Source organism: Lactuca virosa, chromosome 2 (assembly GCF_052849685.1).
Source record: "Lactuca virosa cultivar CGN04683 chromosome 2, Lactuca_virosa_CGN04683_v6, whole genome shotgun sequence".
Taxonomy (NCBI): Eukaryota; Viridiplantae; Streptophyta; class Magnoliopsida; order Asterales; family Asteraceae; genus Lactuca; species Lactuca virosa.
In genome coordinates, this window is record NC_136427.1 from 150,076,719 (window position 1) to 150,103,554 (window position 26,836).

General features: G+C 39.5%; 1 protein-coding gene across 1 annotated transcript; it reads left to right on the forward strand.

The window, feature by feature from the left end:
• The first annotated feature begins 21,042 nt into the window (after positions 1–21,042).
• Positions 21,043–22,075, forward strand: LOC145159596 (uncharacterized). The gene is made up of 2 exons (XM_079078601.1): positions 21,043–21,533; positions 21,645–22,075. Exons 1-2 carry the CDS (start codon positions 21,095–21,097, stop codon positions 21,722–21,724), a joined length of 519 nt encoding a protein of 172 aa, XP_078934727.1. The 5' UTR covers positions 21,043–21,094; the 3' UTR covers positions 21,725–22,075.
• Positions 22,076–26,836: the final 4,761 nt, after the last annotated feature.

Genomic DNA, 26,836 nt, shown 5'->3' on the forward strand with positions numbered 1-26,836 from the left:
GAGCATATCGGAGGTAGGGTCCGTTTGGTATACGAAGTATCTTGTTTGCAAATCCCACTTTAAACACCTCACTAAATCACAGCCTAGACATCATCCCCGTAAGTAGATCAATCAGTATAACGACTTTGAATCATTGATAAATCTTATTTATAGGTTCATAATAACAATATTATATTTATATATAAGCTATATTTAAAGTACGGTAGGCGTATCTCACTTACAACGAGTTTTTATTGAAAACCGGACTTCGCTGGAGCAGCGTTTCCGAGCCGAAAAGCTCTTTTTCTCGGAGCCGTTGGGAGCTCTGGGGCTTCCTTCTCATGTTAGGGGGTTCCCTAGGCTTTTTGGGGGGTTTAGGGGGGGTATTAGAGAGTGTATAGAGTGAATGAAGAATGGGTAAGGTGTGAGGAATGAAGAGGGCTTGCGTTTCTATTTATAGGCTGCCAGGAGCCCTCTCACATCGTGAGATTTTAGTGCTCATGTCGTGAGCCTGTTTGGGCACCAAGGCAAAGCCTGGTGCTGACACGTGGCATCGCACACAGGGTGTAAATCAGCCGATTTTCAAAATTTCATAACTTTCGTATACAAGCTCCGTTTTCGACGTTCTTTATATCCACAGGTAGGTAAAAACAAGATCTACAACTTTCCTTTTGACGCTGTCGGCTAATTCTTGACCGATTTTAAATTTAACAGTATGAGAAGATTATACTGTTAAATGGCTGCGTAAAATTCATAACCTCTACATACGGACTCCGTTTTCGTCTGTCTTTTTGTCGTTGAGTCCCTATTAATGAGATCTTCAATTCTCATTTAGGTCACGTTGGCCAAAAACTGCTCGATCTAAAATTCAAATTTCGGGTTGTGCACTACTATGCCACATGTTAGAAAAATCATAATTTCCTCATACGAAGTCAGATTTGGGCGTTCTTTTTGTGTACGCTCTCGGTTTAACGGATTATACGACTTTCGTTTAGATCGCTAAGGCTAAAAATCGCTCTATCGTAACTTCACTATTTACGTCGCGTAGTGTCGTGTCGGTTCTGTCGCGAAACTTCAACATGCCATAACTTCTTCGTTATAGTTCGGATTTCGGCGTTCTTTATATGTCCGGAATTCTTGTCACAACCACTACCACTTCATGTATAGATATTGGGTTTATCTAAGACTTAAATTCTGGCGCTTATTTTTATCCTTTATTTATTATACATTTATAAATAAGTAATAAGCACATAAATTCACATAATTCACATAATACTCAAATAATTCATCTTTATTACTTCAAAATAGGTTACAATGGTTGACATGACTATTACATCACTGCACTAATGCTTAGCCCAGGAACACGGGCGTTATAGTAGTTCAGGCTGTCATCAACCTGAATATCCTCAAAGGGTACTACTGCTGAATCATCCACTAAGCACTTCCGCAACTGTGAAACATGGAAGATGTTGTGGATCTGGCTGAGCTCTGCTGGAAGGTCTAACTGGTAAGCAACCCGACCCACCCGGACCAACACCCTAAACGGACCGATAAATCTGGGGCCCAACTTGCCTCGCTTCTGGAACCGAATGACACCCTTCCAGGGTGACAGCTTCAGGAGGACCATGTCGCCCACCTGGAACTCTAAATCTGAACGCCTCTTGTCGGCGTAGCTCTTCTGCCGACTCTGAGCAGTCTGGAGCCTGCTCCGGACCTGCTGGATCCTCTCAGTATTCTTGAGTAGTACTTCAGTACTCCCTATAACTCTCTGACTGACCTCACCTCAACAGATTGGGGTCCTACACTTCCTCCCAGAAAGCATCTCGAAGGGAGGTCGGTCTATGCTGGCGTGGTAACTGTTGTTATACAAAAATTCTGCTAACGGAAGATACGTATCCCAACTGTCACCGAAATCTAAAACACATGCATGTAGCATGTCCTCGATAGTCTGTATCGTCCTCTCGCTCTGTCCGTCTTTCTGAGGGTGGAAAGTGGTGCTGAAATGGAGACGAGTACCCATCTCCTCGTGGAATCGCTTCCAAAATATGGAAGTGAAACAGACATCTCGGTCTGACACCACTGAGACAGGCACCCCATGTCGTGCCACTATCTCACACACATATATCTCGGCCAACTTCTCGGCCGATATGCTCTCCTGGATCGGGATAAAATGAGCACTCCTGGTCAACCGATCCACGATGACCCATATCAAATCTACTCCACGTACGGTCCTGAGAAGCTTTTTAAAGAAATCCATGGTGATATCCTCCCATTTCCACACGGGAATGTCTAGCGGCTGCATCTTGCTGTGTGGTCTCTGGTGCTCAGCCTTGACCTTCCTGCAGGTCAAGCACCTCTCCACATACCATGCTACGTCCCACTTCATGCAGGGCCACTAGTAATCAGGGCGAAGATCTTGGTACATCTTCGTCGCCCCAGGATGGATGGAGAACCTCGACTTATGGGCCTCATCCATCAGAATATGCCGTACTCCGCCCCAGTACGGAACCCAGACCCTCCCATATAGGGTCAACAACCCTTGGCTATCATAATCAAATGAGACCACCCAGCCTACAATCCTCTCACACTTTTGGCGCTCTTCCTTCAGGCCCTCAACATGCGCCTCTCTAATCTGCTCCAACAGTGGAGTGATCATTGTCACCCTCAAATATATATCTCTAATGGGAGCCGCTACCACCTTGCGGCTCAGGGAGTCGACCACCACATTGGCCTTGCCCGGGTGGTAAAGAATCTCACAGTCATAATATATCATTTACCACATCTAACCCCCGACGCTGCCTCATGTTCAGATTCGGCTAATCCATGAGGTACCTCAAACTCTTGTGTTCTGTGTAAAAGGTACAACGGACCCCATAGAGGTAATGCCGCCAAATCTTGAGGACGAACACTACAACCCCCAGCTCTAAATCATGCGTCGGATAGTTAGCCTCGTGAGGCTTCATCTGCCTCAACGTGCAGGCTATCACATGACCCCTCTGCATTAGAACTGCACCCATGCCCATAATCGACGCGTCACAATACACTACGATGTCATCTACTCCCTCGGGCAGAGTCAAAATCGGTGCCTCTCATAACCGCTGTCTAAGAGTCTCGAAGGTTGCCTGCTGCTCAGGACCCCAGCGGAATGTCTCCGACTTCTTGGTCAGTCGGGTCAAAGGAACAACAATCTTGGAGAAATCCTAGATGAATCTCATGTAATAACCCGCTAGACCAAGAAAATTCCGAATCTCAGTTGGAGACCTCGGAACCTCCCACTGCATCACGGCCTCTATCTTGGCCGGATCGACCAGAATACCCTTCTGGTTGACGAGATGCCCTAGAAACTGCACCTTGCGCAACCAGAACTCACACTTGGAGAACTTTGCGAAAAGTCTCTTCCTCCTTAGTGTCTCCAGCACCTCCCTTAGGTGCTCCTCATGCTGCTCCTGAGTCTTGGAATAAACCAAGATATCATCAATGAAAACAAACACAGACCGATCCAGCATCGGCCTGCACACTCGGTTCATGAGGTCTATGAACGCGGCTGGAGCATTGGTGAGCCCAAACGACATCACCACAAACTCATAATGACCATAGCGAGTCCTAAAAGCCGTCTTCTAGACATCCTCGTCCCGGACTCGCATCTGGTGATAACCTTATCGTAGATCAATCTTGGAGAACCAAGATGCTCCCTGAAGCTGGTCAAACAAATCATCTATCCTCGGGAGTGGGTAACGGTTCTTTACCGTCACCTTGTTCAACCCCCGGTAGTCTATACATATGTGATGTGACCCGTCCTTCTTCTTCACAAACAGGATCGGGGCTCCCCATGGCGAACTACTCGGTCTGATGAATCCCTTGTCTAGCAGCTCTTGCAGCTGTGTAGACAACTCCTGCATCTCGGGAGGAGCCAACCGATACGGTGCCTTGGCTATCGGAGCCGCACCAGGGACCAGGTCAATCCTAAACTCAACCTGCCTCACCGGAGGTATCCCAGGAAAATCCTCCGTAAATATATCTGGGTACTCTCGCACAACCGGTACATCATCCGCTGTAGCCTTACCCTTATCTTGGGTATCCATAACATACGCGACATAACCTGCGCACCCCTGCTAAAGGTAGGACCTAGCCCTCGCTGCTGAACATAGAGTCAAGCCATGTTGCGGCCTCTCGCCCTGAATCACAATCCCTCCCTCGCTAGGAGTATGAACCCTCACTAGCTACTGCTCGCAGTCAATCACTGCCCCATTGGGGCTCAACCAGTCCATACCAACTATAACCTTATTCCCTTGTAGGGGAATAGGAACCAGGTCCACTGAAAACTGCTCATCAAATAACTGTAGTGTACAACCTCTGTGAACCCTCGCAACCCTAACAGTCCTGTCATCTGGTATCTCCACATCAAGTGGGCAATCCAGCTCCCCTGGAGCTCTTTCGAATCGCATGCTGAGAGCGAGCGACATAAAAGATCGGGTAGCCCCCAAATCAAACAGTACCAACACAGATATACCTTTCACTAGGAACGATCCTATAATAAAACACATAAACATGAGCGACAATCAATATAAATAAAGAGATAAGGAGAGAATACATACCAGTCACAACATCGGGAGCCGCATGTGCCTCCTCAGCCGTAAACTGAAAATCCATGCTCCTCGTTGTGGGCGCCTCCGCCCGGCCCTGCCGTTCATCTGTAATCCTCAATGTGGAAGGAGCGGGTGCCGCCACCTGTCCTACTGCTGCCAGACTCGGACACTGGGCCTTCTTGTGGCCCCTTTGATTGCACTGGAAGCAAATCAGACCTGAAACTGTTGTGGTGGTGGTGGTAGCTGTACAATCCCTACTCATTTGACCAGTTCGGCCGCACTTGTAGCAGCCTGAACTCCCCGCCCTGCACGCCCCCTCGTGCTTCTTGCCGCACTTGCCACACCGGCTGCGGCCCTGCTGGATCCTGGATCTGTGATCTGATACCTTGGGCTTCTTGCCCGCACTCGCTGTCTGCACCCCCTCGGGTTTCCTCTTCCTCTCCATCTCCAAGTCTAGCTCCCTTTCCCGAGCTCTCGCAATCATATCTTCCAGCGTCTTGCAGCTGGAACGGTTCACAAATTGTCGTATGTCGCTCCTCAACATCTCGTGATATTGGGCCTTTTTCATCTCCTCGTCCACCACGTACTGTGGAACAAGAAGGGTCATCTCCCTAAACTTGGCGGTGATCTCCGCCACAGTCTCTGTCGTCTGCTCAAGATCCTGGAACTCCTTCGCTAGTTGTTGCACCTCATGTGGGATTAGTGTCTAAGTCGATAACTATAATTGGTATATACTTGACCCGACCCGGCATGGTCCATTTGGGTTGCATGGCATCGGAACATTTGGGTAGACCTTTTAATGAGAAGAAGATATTTGTGACATATTAATATATTATAAGTTCTAATATATTAATATGAAATCATATTATTTAATTAGTATTGATCAAGAATTAATTTGGAATTAATTTAGTGATCAAAAGAGACTAAATAAATATATGGGGATTGATTGTGTAAATCATAGATTCTTATATATGTGGGCTCATGATCCATGATTCCTTATGTTGGGTTTAACCCATGTGGTGGCCCATGGATACTCCATGGAGGTTAAAACCCATGGAGCATAAGGAATGGGTCAAATCATGGGTTACATGGTGTAACCCTAATGTGCCACTATATAAAGACTCCATTAGTTGGTAAAATCGGTACTAGTGTATTGTATAGAGGGCAAGCCGATTTCATAGAGATATAAGACTAATATCTTCTCTCATGGTTATTCCAAATGTTCATGGTGTTGTGTGAACCATTTGAGGTGTCACACTTGGGGCACTAGGCTCTTAAGCTCCATGGAATCAAGCACCAAACAAGAGGTATGTAATTCTACTAGTTTTTATATTATATGTACTTTATATTATGCTAGTTAGAACAATACCTTGGAAAATTGATATTTGCATGTATAATAGAGAAAACATAGATCCAAGGTATTTAGGGTTGCATGTACACCATAGGAGTGTTAGAATGCTCAAAACTCATCAGTGGTATCAGAGCCTAGGCTTGTTTTCACTTATACTTGATGCAAACTGCTTAAAAATCGAAGTTTTGTGCTGTCTGAACAGGGGACTCGACGAGTCCATTAAGGGACTCGACGAGTCCAAGACAAAATGCATCCAACTCGCCGAGTTGGTTCGTGCACTCGACGAGTTGGAACCCCAAACAGCATATCTTCGAGTTTTGGTGCTGGAATTGGTCTAGAATCATTACCTTTGACTGTTTTGGACTTATAAAACCTGTTTTTGATGAGGTAATGATTGTGTTAAACCAATTTCAATGCTATAATCGAAGTTTCAAGTTTATATATGTTTATGTAATTCTTGAAAATTGTTGATTATGAATGTTCATGCTTATGAGTTTTGGTAGATCATAGGAATTATGTGCAAATTGTTTGTTATTATAATTCTTGATCTCAATGAAATTGTAAGGAGTCCATAACTTGTCCTCAAATTATGGATTACCAAAAGTTTTTTATGTTTCCTTGATTTATGAGTTAGTTTAGATTAATGAAAAAAATTGTGTTTTAGTGGTTTTTGATCCAAATTAATCTAGAGTTAGTTCATAAAATATGTTTATGTAACTTGTCTTCAAGTTATATGAAAAGTCATATTTATGAATCTTAAAACTCATAAAAGTGTCATAGGTTACATAAAAGTGAAGAGTCTTTTTCATTAAGTAGTATTATGACTCCATAACTTGTCCTCAAGTTATGGATGTTAAAGAGTCACTTCTTTAAAAGATGTCATTAAAAGATAAGGAGTTACATAAAAATGAAGAGTCTTCATTTTAATGTACATTAAACTCATAAGTTATGAAATGAAAAGTCTTGAATAGTTTCAAAACTTGCCCTCAAGTTTTGGAATTTGTAAAGTTACTCTTCATGTATACTTTAATTCCAAATTGAACCCTTAGAATTTTAAAAGCTAAAATTCAAACTTTATGGACTTCATTAAATTAATTAAAGTGCTTAATTAAAAGAGTTAATAATTCCATAAAGACATGGTTTAAGTTTAATTAAATTAAGAGTATAGTTTAATTAATAGATTAAACCACCAAGTATTTTAAATGTTTAAAATACACCCTTATACTATTATTATAATTTTAATTATATAGATATGTATAAGATAAAGTCAATCTTACCATTAGTAGGCCTCATTCACGAATCCGGTCTATAAGGGGAGTATAAGGTTACTGCCTATAAAATGGTTGTTTAATGGGTGTCCACTCTCACCCACCGTTTCCTTGACTGGTGGAGGGTCGTTAGCCGAACGGGTAGGAAAGGACTATAATTCTCCCTTCATTAAAAGCATAATGAAAAATACTAAGTAACTAAACACTTATAAATTCCCAATCTTAGTTACTTAGGAAAATGTGAAAAGGTGCTAACCCATGAAATTACACTTTGTACCTTACCAAGTCGTTAGTGGAGCGTGTGTGGTTAACCGACACACTAATAAGGACTAGTAAGAGTGGCAAAGGGTAACTTGACTTTATTATAGATCGGTGGAGTGTGTGTGGTTAACCGGCACATCGATTAGGTGATAAAGTTAAGGGTACCAAGTTAATTTGCATGGTTATTCACACCTTGTTTGTGATCCTCGGCATCCCAGTCACAAACTTGAGAGGGCACAATCGAGATTCAAACATGCCATTGAAAGTTCAATGTATCTCAAAAGATCTAGGAGTTTCAAATCCAATTAAAACTTAATTATATTTCGTTTTTCATGGTGGAAATTGATAAATCGTCATTTACCTACCTTCAACTATTTTATAACTCGGATTACGGCATCCCTCTTCCAGTTATAAATAGGTTGTTGGATCCTAGCCTTAATATTTCAAATTGGGTGTTATATTAAGGACTTTAAATCAACTAACTTGAATTTCTCCCTTATAGATGTCTAGTTTAGACAACTATGGTCTTCCCAAATCTTTAGGAACAAGCTTCCTAATGAAGATGATATCCCAAAAGGCAATCAAGGTGAAAGACTAATCCCTTTATTGAGCACTAATGGGACTGGAAATCATACTTCATTTCCTCCACCTCCTCCAATAAATCTCCCTATCCCACAAGTTTCAAGACTTGATAAGTTCTAAGTCACTCAATCCCTATTGGCAAACAAAGTCTATATGTGCTTAGGTCTTGGAGATTAAGTCACATATTGACAAGCTGGGAGAGTCGGGTGTCGAAGTCTCGAGGTAGCTGGTTGTTGGCTTGGTTCTTCAGTCACTCCCTGATGATAGATTGCGACATGACCCTTTAATGATCTTATCTATTTGCTTGGTGCTGCTAAATCAGCAATGATTTGGAATACTGGTAAAGCAAATTTGATTAGAAGATCGACTTCCCAAAACTTCATGGACATTGACAATGGTAACACTGGAAATCCAGAAAAACTTTCTCTTCCCAATGGAAAAGGATCGGCCATAGTCAACTCGGTTGACCAAATGGTAAAGAGAAAGGCTAAGTCTGAGATAGTCCCATGTACCATTCCCAAAGAGTCCATATGTGCCTATTGCCAAAGGAAAGGGGCATTGGTTGCGAAGCTGCCGAATTTACCTGAAACCTTATAAGGATGGTAAAGTCAAAAGTTTGACTCTACTTCAGGTAAAGTCAGTTATCTAACTCTATTAAGTCTCTTTTGGAGATTCTTAATACATGATGTAATGTAATTAGATTTTGATGTTTTTGAAGAATCAAAGGAAGCTTAAAGAAAAGGTGTGCTGATTCTGATCGCATGGTTCGATGACCAGAATTTTGAGCCACTGCATAAGAGTTATGAGATATTGTTTAGGAATAGATAACAACAAAGTTTTCATATGAATTTGCATTGTAAGGATAAGTTTTTCCGCAAGTTTTTAAAATAAAAGAAAATTTTTGATTTTATTTATTTTAAGTATCCTTACAAAGGCATTTGTGAAAAACCGTTGTTTATATGTTTCCATTGATAAGCAATATTGGAAAATGAATTTGATTCTTTCGTTTGTGGTAGTGTCATAATTTATCAAATAATGAAAGATTCTCATCACCCAAGTTTCAGTTGGATAGAAACTTGGAATCATGCAAGTTGTATTGTGTGATGAATGAGATTTTTCATCTTTGGTAAATTAAGACTAATTCCTTGTTCACATTCGTATGTGAGTCAAGCGAAGGACTAAAGGATCGGGTACATTAGGTTGTGTACTAGTCAGGTCCACCACAAAGGTTGAATAAGAAGAATCAAATAAGGCAGAAAGATAAAAGTTTCTCCAATCTGAAGAGATGGGAGAGTACTTGTGTATCTTGTTTTATGATTATCTTAGTGATTATGGAACCATATCACAATTGATCCTCTAAGGACACCTTAGTGCATTTGGTGGCTAAGGAGAGGAATCGTGAATTGTGGAAATGGTTAAATCAAAGGATAAATCATACTTCGTTCCAAAATAAAATCTTAGAGTCATACTCCGAGATTGAGCGTTGAGTGACATAATATTAAGAAAGGTTTAAAACACTTGTCAAATGTAGAGTATAATGTTTTCTTACTCTTGTACATTTGAAATTGGTAAGTTGTGATGTTTTGGATAAAACAAAGACCAACTAAGGCCAATTGTGTGAAGTGTTTGTAAAAGAATCCGCACTATCTCTTGAATATTTGGCAAGAGAGTCTTATATGTCAAGAGGACAGTGGGAGTCTAAAAGATCTTAAGATAGGTTCAAGAACTAATCAAGATATTTGTTAATCACTAGCCCACGACTTGAGGTTTGTAACCTATCGTGTTGACATATCATATTTCTGTGCCCATTCCAGTTAAAGTTGGCTTTGCATATGAGTTCTGAGAGTTCTCAAATGGTTGCATAAAACCTGGAAGCAATGGTAGGCCCTTGTGCTGCCGGGTGGCAAGAAATTAAGATTGAACAAGTTCAGTCCATATGTGTTTGGATTTGCCACTAACCTTGTCTTGTGATTATGATTATGACAAATTCGTATGGATAGGAACACTTACACCATAAAATCTAAGTGTCATAAGGTTTCTCTCCGATTCATGAAAATGATGGTGAGGAAACTCTTTCACTAAGTAGATTTTAAGTAGATAGCAATTGTGAGAATGACAAAAGGTCTAAACATTATGATTACGGCATCCCTCTTCATAATTGTTTAGACACACAAGTGAGCTATCTAAGGAAAGGTGTATGATTTTGATAAAGTCTTATCAAAGCATCTTGTATCAGAAATCTGAACTTTGGTAAGAAAGTCAATAATGTATTGTTTTTCTAGAAGTCCAGCTGATTTCTGAGTACATGTCAAAGCTAGTGGGAGCATAAGTGTTATGCTAGTAAGATAATAATCATTATGCTAGTGGGAGCATGATGATTATGTTGCAAGTTAGCAATGTTAATTATAGAAAACAAAAGTTTCAATTCGCTTTGAAAAGTTGTTTCCCTAAATTAAGGGAGAGGATTTTATACTTCATTCCAATTCTACCAGCTTAGATTGAGATTTTAATCAACTTTAGTCAAGGATATATATGAATGTTATGTTGGAATGGTTCAACATAAGGAAATTCTGTATATGTTGCGTTCTCAAAATTTCGATTATGATTACGACATACCTCTTCATAGTTCAAATTATGAGAACATGGCAAATAAAATCTTTTATAGCATGAATCGTGTCCCATATGCTTCGGATATAGGATCGATTGAATGTGCTATAATATTCATCCATTCTAAATTTTCCTAATGCTTAGGGCATTAAGAGGGGAAAAGGAATAGAACTGGAAATGACTAAAATGATTAAGCAAATTGTCGAGGACAATCTGAGGTTTACCAAAGATTGGTTGCTCATGGACAATTAGAAGGACCATGTTGACATATTTTGAAAAGAGGCAACTCTTGTTCAGAAGTGATAGTCAAAATGGTAATATGGAATTGTTTCCATAGGTGGAAGTTATTCTTTGAATCTGTGTAAGATTAGAGAACTTAATGCAAGAAGGATGTTCAAAGGAATGTACTTTGAATTTGAGACTTTGTTTCCATGGAATTGATCTCCATTGGAATGCTTTGTAATGTTTGTTGCCAAGTCTTTGTGACTTGTGTGCATATTCATTACAAGAGGATCATTGCATATAAGTTTAGAATCTAACAAGATTACGGTAAATGACAAGAACTTGGTGTTCTTACATTTATTGTAAAGGATTTGGGATTGTGAAATGAGCATCATTGAAATATTGTCAATCGATCTGTTTCACAAAGAGAAGACCACATGTAAACATAGTGTGCATACTTGGAGTATGGCATAGCTACTGTTTGGACGAACATAGTGTGCATGCTTAGAGCATGGCATCATTGTTGTTTCAATTCAAGTATTAAGTTGATTAATCGAAACATGAATAATGAGTAATCAATATGGTGGTTAGATAAAAGGGTTTTTATTTACACTCAAAGTGTTGGGGCCATACAGGATTAGTATTATTTTTGTGTTTCACTTTGCATGTTTTGACTTCCAGAATAACTAGGTCATTCTTCCGAATGACTAAGTTATTCAAACCATCCACAGTCGGTCATATGTTGGAAGTAGATATGAATCAAGACTGTGATGAATTTGGCTTGTATGATTTGTCTAATGTGCATTAGACATAGCAATGGTTGCTACAACATTCATGAGTGCTCATAAGTTCTGAGTATTGGATTCAACCCACGCTCATTTGAAACACTTCATGGATTTTATCACGAGTGAATCATGAGACGATAATATCTTATATTCTTCAAACCTAGAGATATGATTTGTTGACTATGAGTTGGTTATACATTGATTGCACGTAAACGCATTGGTAACTCGATGTTATAAAACGTGCATTTGTGTATGATTCAACAAGTAGTCAGTACAAGCATATGAGTCGAAGTTTATCCATTCCTTTTACCTTCGGGATAAAAGCGATATCTATGGGCCCCTCGATGATTTAGTGATGACAAAACGTAAGTGCTCGGCCGGGCCTGGACTGATTTGATTTGTTCAGTTAGTCAGTTGTCATAAATCGGAAATCGGGAAACAATAGATGGACAGAGAGAATGATTATAGTCCATGTCTCAGTCCATATGATATCTAGAATGGAGGAATATATGATCACTTATCTAATGGACGCGTCATTGATTTGTTCAGAGTTCGGCAGCAGCTTTTAAGAGCTACGATTGCTGGTCGGGTTGTGAAGGCGTACTTGCAATAATAGTTATTAGACTTATCCAAGTGGGACACTGTTGGATTAGTGTCTAAGTCCATAACTATAATTGGTATATACTTGACCCGACCCGGCATGGTCCATTTGGGTTGCATGGCATCGGAACATTTGGGTAGACCTTTTAATGAGAAGAAGATATTTGTGACATATTAATATATTATAAGTTCTAATATATTAATATGAAATCATATTATTTAATTAGTATTGATCAAGAATTAATTTGGAATTAATTTAGTGATCAAAAGAAACTAAATAAATATATGGGGATTGATTGTGTAAATCATAGATTCTTATATATGTGGGCTCATGATCCATGATTCCTTATGTTGGGTTTAACCCATGTGGTGGCCCATGGATACTCCATGGAGGTTAAAACCCATGGAGCATAAGGAATGGGTTAAGTCATGGGTTACATGGTGTAACCCTAATGTGCCACTATATAAAGACCCCATTAGTTGGTAAAATCGGTACTAGTGTATTGTATAGAGGGCAAGCCGATTTCATAGAGATATAAGACTAATATCTTCTCTCATGGTTATTCCAAATGTTCATGGTGTTGTGTGAACCATTTGAGGTGTCACACTTGGGGCACTAGGCTCTTAAGCTCCATGGAATCAAGCACCAAACAAGAGGTATGTAATTCTACTAGTTTTTATATTATATGTACTTTATATTATGCTAGTTAGAACAATACCTTGTAAAATTGATATTTGCATGTATAATAAAGAAAACATAGATCCAAGGTATTTAGGGTTGCATGTACACCATATGAGTGTTAGAATGCTCAAAACCCATCACCTCAATCACAGGTGTAAACTCGGCTCTGAACCTGGTCGAGAAATCACTCCAGGTCATAGCATCTAAAACTGAATCATCCCCAATGGCTCTCCCAACCTCCTCCCACCAGTCGCGTGCCCTTTCCTTCAGAAGACAGGACGCAAGTCTAACCTTGTCCCCCTCGGGACATCTGCTGGTGCGGAACATGTTGGCAACGTCCGCCAACCATCTGGTGCTAGCAATAGGATCCCGTGCCTCATGGTAGTCGAGAGCTCCACACGCCCTGAACTCCCAAAAAGTCAGTATGCGCGACCCCATCATGGCCGCCACCTCAGTACGGAACGCGCTCAGCTTCTCATCCAGAAGCTCCAAAATACCCTCCTTGACCGATCCAAATATCACAGGAGTCTGATCTAGAATGATGCGTGTGATCTCAGACGAAATAAATTCCCTTGTCTGCTCATCCATCAACCCAGATCCAGAGCCCGAGCCTGATCCCTCACCAGTGCCTGAAGTGCCAACTGGCCTAGTGCGTAGCGTCACCATATTGAAAATACACCATAACAAACATCAGTATACTCATTATATCTCGAGGGATCTAACATACTACAAGTTTCCTGGATTCATCTCAGCCTTCCTTGATTCAAGTATGGATCCTCTGCTTTCAGTAGTACGGGCCCATACTACCTTCCACATCTATCCGTACTTTTCTCAAGAACTGCCTCGACTCCACCAAGTCCCTTCTACTACTACTATTGATCTCATGCTAACTCATCCTAGGCTTGCCCTAGGGTAATCACCAACCCACTCTCCGCCATCAGCTGCATAAGAAGTCCCTGCTATCTCCCCTAACTAGCTCGTGAATACCATTACATATCACTAAGACTAGATAATTCTTCGAATGAGAGATCCTACCCTACAACGGTTCGAATGAGAGATCCTTTTCTCTTTCAAAAGTTCTTTTTGTAAAAATGGTTTTCTTTTGAAAATTTCCATACCATGTCCTTAGTTTGAGTTCAGACACACCCGAGAGTGTGCCCGAATCCCTCAAACCAAGGCTCTGATACCAACTTGAAACATCCTAAAAATACAGACCGAAAATTTCTTTTTAAAATCATTAATAAAACCATAATTTAACCATCATCATATAGTAAAACCATAAATCATGTATCTCAAAAAAATCATATCGAATACTGTATCAAAATCATGTAAAAATATCAGAGTCTAAGAATCCCATGCTAAAACTGTGGTGTGTGCCATGCGATCATCCTGAGCCCTTCCCATTGTTAGTGGAAGTACTTGAAACCAAAACTAAAAACTGTAAGCATGAAGCTTAGTGAGTCTCCCCAAACTACCACATACCATACACATAACATATATCATAACCTTGGGAAACCACCCAGCTACATCGGGACGAACCCGACATCGGCTTACCCGGTATCGGGCCCCGCCCAGCATTCGACCGCATCGGGCATCGGACCTCATCCGACATTGGGCTTGCCCCGACATCGGGCTTGCCCCGGCATACATACAACATAGCATAACAAATAACATAAGTATATAACATGAGCATATAAACATTCATCGGGCTTGCCCCGACATCGGACCGGAGTCCGGAACACATAACACATAACATATAGGCTAACATACATCGGGCTTGCCCCGGCATCGGACTGAAGCCCGAAACACATAACACATAACATGCAAGAATCACAAAGGCATCAAACATACATAAACATTCCTCGGGACTGCCCCGACATCAGATCGTAATCCGGAAAGCATATAACCTACATCGGGCCATGCCCGACATCGGACCGTAGCCCGAAACTACTAACAACTAAACGGGCCGGCATTGTGGCCATAGACCCGTTCCTACAGGAGAAAACTCACCTCGTAAGGCTGACTGCTGAAACTCGAGTGAAGAATCTCTGACTACTGCTCCGGCGACTCCCCGACTATCAACTACATAATACACATAATCAAAAACCTGATAATCCTTCTCAGGGTAAAATGTCCATTTTACCCTTGGTCAAAGTCAACATCCAGGTCAAAGTCAAGGTCAAGGTCAACTCCCAGTCAACCACAACTCGTCGAGTTATCTCCCAACTCGGCGAGTTCATGTACTACTCAGTCTCGTGGTCAACTGAGTCAACTCGGCGAGTCCTTTAACAAACTCGTCGAGTTCTTCCTGTCAGATAGTCGAGACATAACGACTTTAACTCGTCGAGTTCTTCAGTTTTCGGGTCCTAATCTTGCCCAACTCACTGAGTCATCTTCTAGACTCAATGATTTCACTCAAACCAGAAAAGGGGTTTGAGGTTCGCGACCCGACTCATCGAGTCGTAAGAACACCTCGCTGAGTACCCCATGTGTCAATTCCATACAGTCGATTCTAATCAATTTTAATGCTTCCAACTCATATATCTGGACTCCTTAGACTAGCATTACACGTAAAGTTGCTAACTTTAGGTGCATGCATGGTGATATGAAGCTAAAACACCCAATATAATCTAAAATAGAGGTCTAAGTCATGGAATAGGGCCATGGCTGAATAAAAGTGGCAACTTTGAGCTCCTAAAGCTCAAGAGTACCTATATCTGAAGTCCTTACATCCCCAAGAGTTCAAATCTCGGAATGACCTTGGAAATGGCCCAAAAATGACAACATACAAGCTCAAATGAAGATCTAAGTGAATAGAAGCCAAGGTATAAGCTTTATACCTCTATCAAGTCAGAAATGAGTCCTTAGCTTTGGATCTTCAACCTTCCTTCTGCAACTCCAAGCCTTTGCTTCCTTCTTCTAGCTTTAAATCACAACAATGACAAAGAAATAACTCAAGATCACTCAAGGTTGATCAGGGTTTCGAGATTAGGGTTTGGAGGTGATGGAGGCTGGGATGGAGGCCAGATATGATGCTTAAATAGGGTGCAAGCCCTAAAGATTAGGGTTTCATCCAGACTGTCCTACTCGTCGAGTCAGGAATTCGACTCGTCGAGTAGCTCACTTAAAACCCACGCATATTCTGCCTTCCACTCGATGAGTTAGGGCCACCAACTCATCGAGTATCCCTTCTAAAATGAATAAAATAATAAAGTTAAATGCATACCAGGAACCAGGCGTTACAGGAACATCTGGCGATCGAGGGTGACTCTAGGAGTTATTCATTCGTGGCACGATAAAGTGAATATATATATTATTGATGATTTAATTTACTTTGAGGATGAACCGAGTGTGGCTAATTTCTGGGCTACATCTTGTAGAGATTTATGTGTGCTTTTGATCAGGTGAGTCTCCCTTCGTGAAAGTTACGGTCGAAGGCACCAAGGCCGGCCCCTTATTTATTGCATGATATGATGGTTGTCTGTGTGATAATTATCATTGTTTCTGTATTGCTTGATGATTATGTGATTTATGTGTGATATTATGTGGTAGTGGTAGGGGTGAAATAGACCGCGTAACCGGTTGAAATAAACCGGAGGGTAGGTCGGGCACCCAGATATGCCCGACAAGGGTAGTTCGCGCACCCAGATATGCTCGGTAGGGTAGGTCGGGCACCCATATATGCCTGACAGTATGTTTGCGTTATATGTGGTATTTGGGGAACTCACTAAGCTTCATGCTTACAGTTTGTGGTTTGGTTTCAGGTACTTCCAGTTCGGAAGAGAAGGGCCCGACTTGATCGCAACGCATACACGCGAGTATTCCGCAATACGTAATTTTGGGATTCAACTCTGATAATTGTGTTAAGTAGAAATGTTTTTAAATGTTTGGACCAAGTTACATCTTGATTATAATAAAAATGAAATTCTTATCCTTGATTTTTGGGATATTACAATGGTGGGGAGTTTACTTCTAATCATGTGCTTCAATTCTACAATGAACAGGGAATCTTGTTAGAAACGACTTGTCCCCATACACCGCAGCAAAACGGTGTGGTTGAAAGATAGCATAGACATTTGCTTGAGATAGCCCGTGCCATTCGTTTTGAAGCAAATATCCCAAAAAGATTTTGGGGGGAATGCAACTTGACTGCAACCTACATAATCAATAGGCTTCTATCTAAGGTTATTAAAAACAAAACTCCTTATGAAATTTTTTGGAACCAAAAGCCTCAATATGATCATATGAGAGTTTTTGGTTGTTTAGCCTACTACAAGAATACATATACGAAAGGAGACAAGTTTGAGAAAAAGGGAAATATTGGTGTGGTCTTAGGATACCCACAAGGGACTAAAGGATACAAAATCTATGATATTGAGTCATAGAAAATTATCATTAGCAGGGATGTTTTATTTCATGAAATCACTCTTCCATTCAGGTATGAAAAATTTGATCACTATGATATAGATGATGAACCGGCCAAACTTCATAACGATACATGTTGTGAAGAATATCTTGTTAACGAAACTTTGGATACCATTCCCATGACTGTATCAATCCACGACGATCATGTTGATGATCAAAATGACCATAATAATGGAAATGTTCAATAGGGGGAGTCGAGTCATGATGAAACCAATACACAAAATCATACCACAGATCTTACGTAACAAGATTCAAATAATGATGAAACTGAAGGACATAACTTAACAAGAACAAAAAGAATGAAATCACAGCCATAAAGATTCAAAGATTATGTTGTCATACTACCCCATTCGATCAACCATCAATAGCCCAATTCCAATCGAGAACCTCGACGGTACACCCTCTTCCTAACTTTGTCTTTTATGAAATTTTTCTACAAATCATAAAGCTTACTTGACAGCCATCACTTTAAATGATGAGCCTCGACCCTTTAATCAAGTTTCGCAGGATGAAAGGTGGCGACATGCCATGCAACAAGAAATACGAGCCTTGGAGAAAAATGAAATTTGGACCCTCACTAATCTCCCAAAAGGGAAACGAGCTATTGAGTCAAAGTGGGTTTATAAGATCAAATACAAGCCAAATGGCGAGGTGGAACAATACAAAGCTAGACTAGTGGCGAAGGGGTTTACACATATGGAGGTAGTAGACTTTCATGACAACTTTACACCGGTGGCAAAGCTAGTCACTATGCGCACTCTATTGTCAATAGTTGCAAAGAAGAATTGGTTTGTTCATCAACTTGACGTCAACAACGCTTTCTTACATGGAGACTTAGACGAAGAGGTGTACAGAAAGTTCCTCAAGGATTCACTAAAGAAGGTGATACTCGTGTTTTTCGGTTGCACATGTCACTTTACGGGTTAAAACAGTCCTCTCGCAACTGGTATCGCAAGTTCACGAGGTTTCTTTTGAGTATAAACTTTTGCCAATCCAAAGCAGATTATTCTTTATTCTTACAAGACCAAGAAGGGGTTCACACTATCATCTTGATTTATGTGGATGATGTCATCATAGCAGGGAATGATCTTGATTAGATTAAAGAAACAAAACCACAGCTTGATAAAGTTTTTAGTATTAAAGATCTTGGGCAACTAAATTACTTTCTTGGTATAGAAGTGGCAAAAACTTCTGATGGCTTGGTGTTAAGTCAAAGAAAGTATATTTTGGACATTCTCAAGGACAGTTGAATGTTGGGATGTAAACCGAGCTCATTTCCTATTGAGCAGAACTTAAAGTTGGATCGAAGGGAAAAGGAAGATCGAATTGATGCTGGCATATATAGAAGACTTGTTGGCCAGATCCTCTATCTTCAAGCCACTCGTCCTGATGTCACTTATGCAGTCAGTGTTTTGAGTCAATTTGTGAGTGACCCTCGAGTTAGTCACATGCAAGCTGTCACCAGGGTACTACATTATTTAAAAGGGACACCAGGACAGGGCATTCTTTTGCCACGTGTTGGAGAGCCTGTTTTAACTTCCTTTTGTGATTTAGATTGGCTAGGATGTCCATATACGAGACGATCAAGAACATGTTATCTTCTTATGCTTGGAAGTGCTCCAATCTCTTGGAAAACCAAGAAACAATCAGTTGTGTCTCGTTCTTCTGCTGAAGCTGAATATCGACCCATTGCCTCAACCGTGAGTGAGATTTTATGGGTTAGATAGCTTCTTAAGGACCTGCAAGTTGTCATTGATTCTCCGACAGTTTTGTTTTGTGACAACCAGGTTGCTCGTCACATTGCAAACAACCCTGTCTTTCATGAATGAACAAAGCATGTTAAGATGGATTGTTTTTCTGTTAGTGAGAGGTACGATCCGATATTAAATCCTATTCTAACCATAGGATTAGGATATGGTTATAATCCGGTGGATCGGATGCAATACGATCCGGTTTTGACCAAAACTGTTTTAGATGGAGTAGTTTTAAATCTTGGATCCGGTTTGTGTGTGCATCTTTATGAAAGAGGGGAAAGACTCATTTCTTCCACACTAAGGTCATCCACAATATCCACCACTAACTACTATAAGGGTGGATGTCACCTCCTCACCACATCTTACCACTAAAACCGTGAGATACTTACCAATAACACACCACTCCACATCATTTTTTTAATTAAATTTAATTCAAAAATACAATAAACACATATATTTTTTTTAAACTAGGTTTTCATTAAATTAAAAACAACATTACATTTATTTATAGAAAAAAATCAACAACTTAAAATAAAATAGAAGAAAACATAAAAAAAATTCAAACACAAACAACTAGCCTTAATCTTATTTTTTTTTTAAAAAACAATGTTATTCCATTTGGAGGAATTCTTCATGTTTTGTCAAACTTTGAGATGTGCAAAACGTTTGTGGTTTGTGTTTTCATATTGATGCATGACCACATTAAGCAGATCCATATCACATTTGTGTACGTTGTTTATAACAAAGTTGTAAATTTCATTGAACTCGCAACAATTTACCCTCGTATCGTACAACTTCGAACATGCTTTGAACTTTTCCCAAAAAATCTCTAGAGGTTTCTATCTCCTTTTTTGGACATCGACACCCATGCTAGTGCTAACTTCTCTTTTTCCTCTTCCGACCAATTCATTCTTTTGGGAGTCATGATTTTTGAAAGATCTTGCAACACACATGTGTGAATGTTAATAAATTGAAAGAATTGTGTGAAATATAAGAAGGTTTGTAGTGGTATTTATATAGATAAAAATTAATAAAAGAATTAAAATTAAAATAGTTGTTAATTGGTCAAAGTAGAGTTAAAAGAGGAAATGAGTTTATTGGTCGTTTTACGTAGTTCTTGGCTTCACGAACTACCACGACCACAACCCACGACGAGGCACCGGGATGATGTACACGGTCGTGGTTCTTGGCCACCTAGACCACGAAGACCATAGTAATAGCATTTAGGATGGCCTAAGATCATATGTGTTCTTAACTTATGTTGCCCTGATGATATGTTGCACTTATTATAATTATATATTTTATTAATTATATATGATATACATTTATTTTTTCGAGTACGATATATTTTAAGATCAACACTACCCGAAATATTTTGACCCATCTCTTAACCTTTTCCGACACCCATTTTGTTTTATATACGATTGCATTACTTCGGCTATAAAAGATATTTTGCACACGATTTATCGAATAAATTTTATAGAAATAAAAGAATATCACAGTTATCCAGAAAACTTGTACAGATGACACCAAATAATGTTTTAATAACATAAGTTTTTATGTGTTTCCTACTCGGCTTATGCTTAGAAGTTTTCTATAGAAGAATACTTAAATTAAGTTTATTTATTAAAATACATTAATTTTCTATTAAGAGATAGTTTTATTAAAAAATAATATTATAATTACAACCATAAACAAAACAAATAAAAACTAGTAATAATATTACCTCAATGATTCCACAATCAAAACATATCTGAATTTTCAAGATATAAATCTTGTTGGAATATATTCTATTTATAAACAATTAAACACAAAACGATGCTTTTCGAACACTTGTACATAACTTTTTTTTTGTCTTTTGTTGCCATACGTGATACGTATGATTAAACCAGAGGGGTAGTTAGTGTACTTTTCATTTCTATAAAAACCCTCTCCCTTCCCTCACATATCCACTTTTATCCACATAAGCAACCACAATCTAAAGGAAACACTATGGGGAGCTATTCATATGAGACGAATTTTCAAGAAGATCAATACGAATTTTCTGATCAAACAACCTTCGTTCACGAAAATCCATCTGGGTTGTTCAAGAAACAAGATTCATGGCCCAAAAACAACATCTACAAAAGGAAAAATCAGGTCTTTCTTGAAGGGTATGTGGAGACATCCGATGAAGATGAACTCGTGAGAGCTAAGAGCTTAACGGATGAAGATCTTGATGAACTTAAAGGGTGTTTGGATTTGGGTTTTGGTTTTAGTTACGATGAAATTCCCGAACTCTGCAACACTTTGCCGGCGCTGGAATTGTGTTATTCAATGAGTCAAAAATTTCTTGATGACCAGCAGAAGTCGCCGGAGTCTCCATCGTCGGCGGTGGTCGAGGAGACCATTTCCCCACCTCCGATTGCTAATTGGAAGATTTCTAGCCCTGGTGAGTGTTTTCAAAATGTCATTTAATTGTATCATTCAAATGGGTGTTTGAATTCATACAATGATTTCTTGATTCTAACATAATTAAACTTGATTTGGGATTTTGGTGTAGGTGATCATCCTGAGGATGTGAAAGCAAGGCTCAAATATTGGGCACAAGCAGTAGCTTGCACAGTTCGATTATGCAGCTAGAGAATTCATCAAATCCAAGATCAATTGGATGCTCAAAGGTTCTTGAATCATGATCAAGAAGATGATCATAAGATTGAAATACTTAACCTGGAGATGGATGCTTGAATTCTGTCGATGAGGGGTTGAGAATTCAAGGGTTAGATCGGGGAAATTAAGAAAAAATGACAGGAATTTGATGAATTTTGACGAATAGGTTCAGATTATATCGAGTTTTGACACAATCACTTGAGGCGAAAGTGGTGGGGTTATGATTATGATTATGATCATTCCTTGAATGCAATTAGATCTTGAACAAAATTGATAGTTATGTTGTTTTACTTTGTCTTTTTCAATATATTCTTATTGCAGAAATGATAATAAGTCGATGAACAAAAACAACATAAAAGATGCTTTTAAGACGCTACATTATTTCTTCACAACAATAATTCAAATCTATTATCTATATTCTATAGCATCATAAAGTTAAGTTACCTACTCAAATAATAATTAGGGAGAATAATTATCTTTTACTTTTAGCTGCATTAATTTAGTTTTCTGTTGACTTTTTGATAATTATCTTTAGAGCAACCAGTGGTAGTCTTGCAATATATTTGTAAAGGCCACCTGTATAATGTTTGCAAGACACATGGATTAGATATTATTATTTTATTATAAAGGTAATATAATATATCAATTCAATTGTTTTTAATATCTTGATATGGCTATTTGATTAAAATACTAATATAATCCTTTTGCAAGCCTTTCAAGTTTTGAAAGAAACACTCCTATGTGGCATAAAATAATGACCTACTTGGCCTTGCAAACCATTTGCAAACCATTTGCAAGCCATCGATGTGGATGGTCTTACAAATCTCCATCAATTCCAGTCACTATTTCTTATCTTGTTTAATCGGGATATTAATTAAACTAAAAAAAACCTACTATTTTTCTTTGATATTCATACTGACAAATGCCCTAAACTACTATTTAAAAAAAATTGTATATTTATTATAATTTCAAATGGATAGGAATATGATAATTTCAAATGGATAGGAATGTTGGTATAGAAGAAAATTTGAAGGATATTTGATTTATCTTAAACTAATCCTTATAAACGAGAATTTTAGCAAAAATAATCAATCTTTTTGAGATTTTACAAAATGGACATTTTCTTCGGAACATCGTATTTCAGAGAGGAATCTGTATTTGGAAGTTGGCATTCCATGGAGGCATGTCGGAGAGGCATTCAGGAGGAGCTGGTTAGACTGGTGGTGGTGAGGGAAGGACTTAGAAAGAGTATATTTCGGTATAATGTATACATAGCTATAAACCAAAACCCTAAAAACCAATAAGAGGTCTTTATATTTATGGGCATGTATGGTTGCATAATTTTTGGACATGATATATTAGTAGAGTATATTTCAGTATAATGTATACATGTAATCTAAACAAAAGTATACCGTATCACATTCACACCAAGCTGGATAAAGGCTTCAAGGAGCAAACTCACACCAATCCTTTATATCTATACTGAAAGCTAATTGTACTAATCTACAACGAGTATCATCTAGCCTTCACTCTAAAAGCAAGGATACATATAACATAATGTATTGAAAATCAACATATGCATAAAAGAGAGTAAATAACATAAGTAAATGTTTATTGCATAATGATAACATACAAACATTAAAATTACATCACAGTCTAACCAAATTACGTCAATGTCCACGTATAGAATCATAAAACTTCCATCAGTGTCCCACATATGAGGTAATGCTAAGAAAATAATATTGAACCATCTTGCTTATGATATAGGGTATCAATACTGTTATCCATGAATTCGTCCACAGGGGGTGGGCGTACACGAGTACTTCCTTTCCTTTTCATATTTACTCACAAAGACTTCAAACACATAGAAACATGTGTCTCTAATTGCATACATCTAAGTACTAATGGCGGGGTTTGGTAATTTGACCAAGCCACCTTAATGATGTAGTCATTATATGATGGTGCATTGTTATATATACTATATAATTATATATATGTACGGTAGACATATGTACATGACCATCATCCTGTAATGACCTCCCATCTTGTATGCTAGCCTACTATATGGGGGTAACAGTGTCACCCTACATAAAGTTAATTGTAACACCCATAAAATCATGAAAAATTTAAACTTTTAAAACAAGCCACAAATCATCATTGTTTACAATATAGTTTTCAAAACATGTATAATATCAGAGTTTGCCCAAAATCATAAACCAAAACACGAGGAGGTGCACGATCACGCCTTCGTCTTCCCGCGGTCATCTGAGGTACCTGGAACATAACCCAAAACTGTAAGCCCAAAGCTTAGTGAGTTCCCCCAAAGTACCAACGCACAAGCAATTAACACATATACAATAACAACATGCAATAGGTCCACAACTAAACGACTAGATTACCCCTGAGCCCACAATATTAGTATGGCTTGCCCTCGAGGCCCACAACTAATGTATTGCTTGCTCCCTGACCAGATTAGTCCTCGCACTGAATAACACCAAGCCCTCAGTACGAGTCTGGCATGCGCTACCCGGCCCTCAGCTCGTATCCGGAATGCTCATGAGCCCTCAGTATGAGTCTGGCATACCCTACCCGACCCTTATCTCATATCTGGATTGCTCTCGGGTTTGTTGGCTACCGCACGGAGCAGTACAACCTCAACCCAACCCACACAATATGTCGATATATAACAGATAAACATATAATCAGATAATCATACAGACAGTATCACAGGTAGTCCTACTGATCTACCAGACTAGCATATCAAAACTAGCATGCAATCCATACTAAACATATCAATGAATATTAGGTTATCAAACATATGGGCCGGCCTTGGTGCCTTCGACCCACAAGTACAGTGAGGAAAACTCACATCGCAGCTGAACAGAAATGATGAGGGCCGACTCCAAATCTTAGCTCTCTACACGATACCTATATCCACCAAGTGACCAATTCCATCAAAATCCCAAAATGCCCTTAAAGTCAAACTTGGTCAAACTCAAAGTCAACTGGTCAAGATTAACTGGTCAAACCCACTAAACCAACCGAGTCAACCCAACCGAGTCAACTCAACAAGGGCTGATTCATGCGAGTACGTAGGGCGTAACCCAAAGGTACACTTAGCGTACGCGAAGCCTCGCATTGGCCAACTCACGGGGTGGCTGACCGAGTACGCGGGGCGTAACCTCGCAACCCCAAAACTTCATTAAGTGCTTAATGGCTTAAGCATATAGGACCACACTTCAAATATACAGTCCAAATGCACCCTAGAGTCATAAATTCTCCAACCTTATGAATTTACACGTCCATAAAGTCCTTAACACAAGGTCTTATTCCATTAAGATCTTCTACAAGTGGCATGAGGCAATTCTAACCATTGGGACCTCATTTTTATGGCTTAGGACCCTTCCTATGGGGTGGAAGGACACCTCAAAACGACAATAACCAAACATGCACAAAATGGGACCTTTGTGACAAGAAAAGCTACATAAAACACCAAAAAATGGGATCTAACAACCAAGACATCAAGGTATAGACATTATACCTTTTGGAGCTTCACAAGAAGGCAAAGATCTTAGATACACAAGCTTGCTTCCACTTCAAGGCTTTTTTATGCAACTTCTTCTTCCTTAACACACCAAAAACACACTCTTGAGCTTAAAACACACACTAAGGGGCTGGGGTTTTGCAAAAACGTCTCAAAGGATGTGGAGGCTGAAAAGGTGGACAGAAATGAGCCATAAGGATGCTTAAATATCACCCAAACCCTAAAATTTAGGGTTTCCTCCTGACATTAGTACGCCCAGCGTACATAGGTGTACGCCTAGTGTACCTTCATGTATGCTTAACGTATTCCTCCTGCCCAAAATTACAATATTACCACTAGGGCTTCAAGGCACCTTCGCTTGGACTTAAGGACCAAAATGTCATATAATGAAATTAAAGGGATGAATTTAGAAATACCAAAACATCGGGATGTTACATTTCTCCCCCACTTGAACTAGACTTCGTCCTCGAAGTCGGCTGCGGCAAACAACTCAGGATAATGCTCCCGCATCTCAGCCTTCAGCTTCAGGTCCCCTTAGAACCCCTCTGATGCCGCCATTGTACCTTTACCACAGGTACCTCCTTGTTGCGCAGGACCTTTGTCTTCCTTTCCGAAATAGATACTGGCCTCTCAACGTAGATCAGGCGCTCACTGACCCGAATATTGCCCAAGGAAAACCACTGCATCCTCATCCAATACACACATTCGCAACAGCAAAACATGGAAAATGTTTTGAATCTGAATGAGCTCCTCAGGTAGCTCCAACCTGCAAGCAACCTTGCCAACCCTGACAATCAATCGAAAAGGCCCAATATACCGGGGACCCAACTTTCCATCCTTCCTGAAGTGTATCACACATTTCCAAGGTGACACCTTTAGTAATACCATAACACTGACCTGAACTCCAACTTGGATCGGTGTTAGTCGGCATAGTTCTGAAATCTGGAGTCTCAAATCAGTATGATTCCCTGTCAGACCGCCCATACTGGACCATGCTAAATTCGTTCCACTTGTCTTCCAAATTTACTACTCAGCTTCTGATTACCTGAGGTTCCCACTAGAAACAGAATTCCAACCCATATATTGATGCCTAAAACTTCCCACTTGACCGAAAGAATAGATAATTCCTCGAGAAAAGGCTCATCCTGATGATAAAAAATCTCATGGATATAATAAACAATGCAAAACAAGTTGGGGGATAAACCTTCTAGTGTTGAACAAGACATTGATCCCTTTATCTGTTGGACCAACATACTAATGTTGAAAAATCCGAGCCCCACACAGATAGAACCAATCAAAATACAATCACAAGAACCTGATCTGCCATCAAAACTGAAACCATCCTTTAACCCTGAACCCTTCCACTGATATTGTTGTTGGATTAATGTCTAAGTCCATAACTATATTTGGTATGTACTTGACCCGACCCGGCATGGTCCATTTGGGTTGCACTTCACCGGCACAATTTATATGGATAGTCTTTTGAGAATAGTATATTTATGATTTATATTAATATATTATAAGTTCTAATATATTAATAT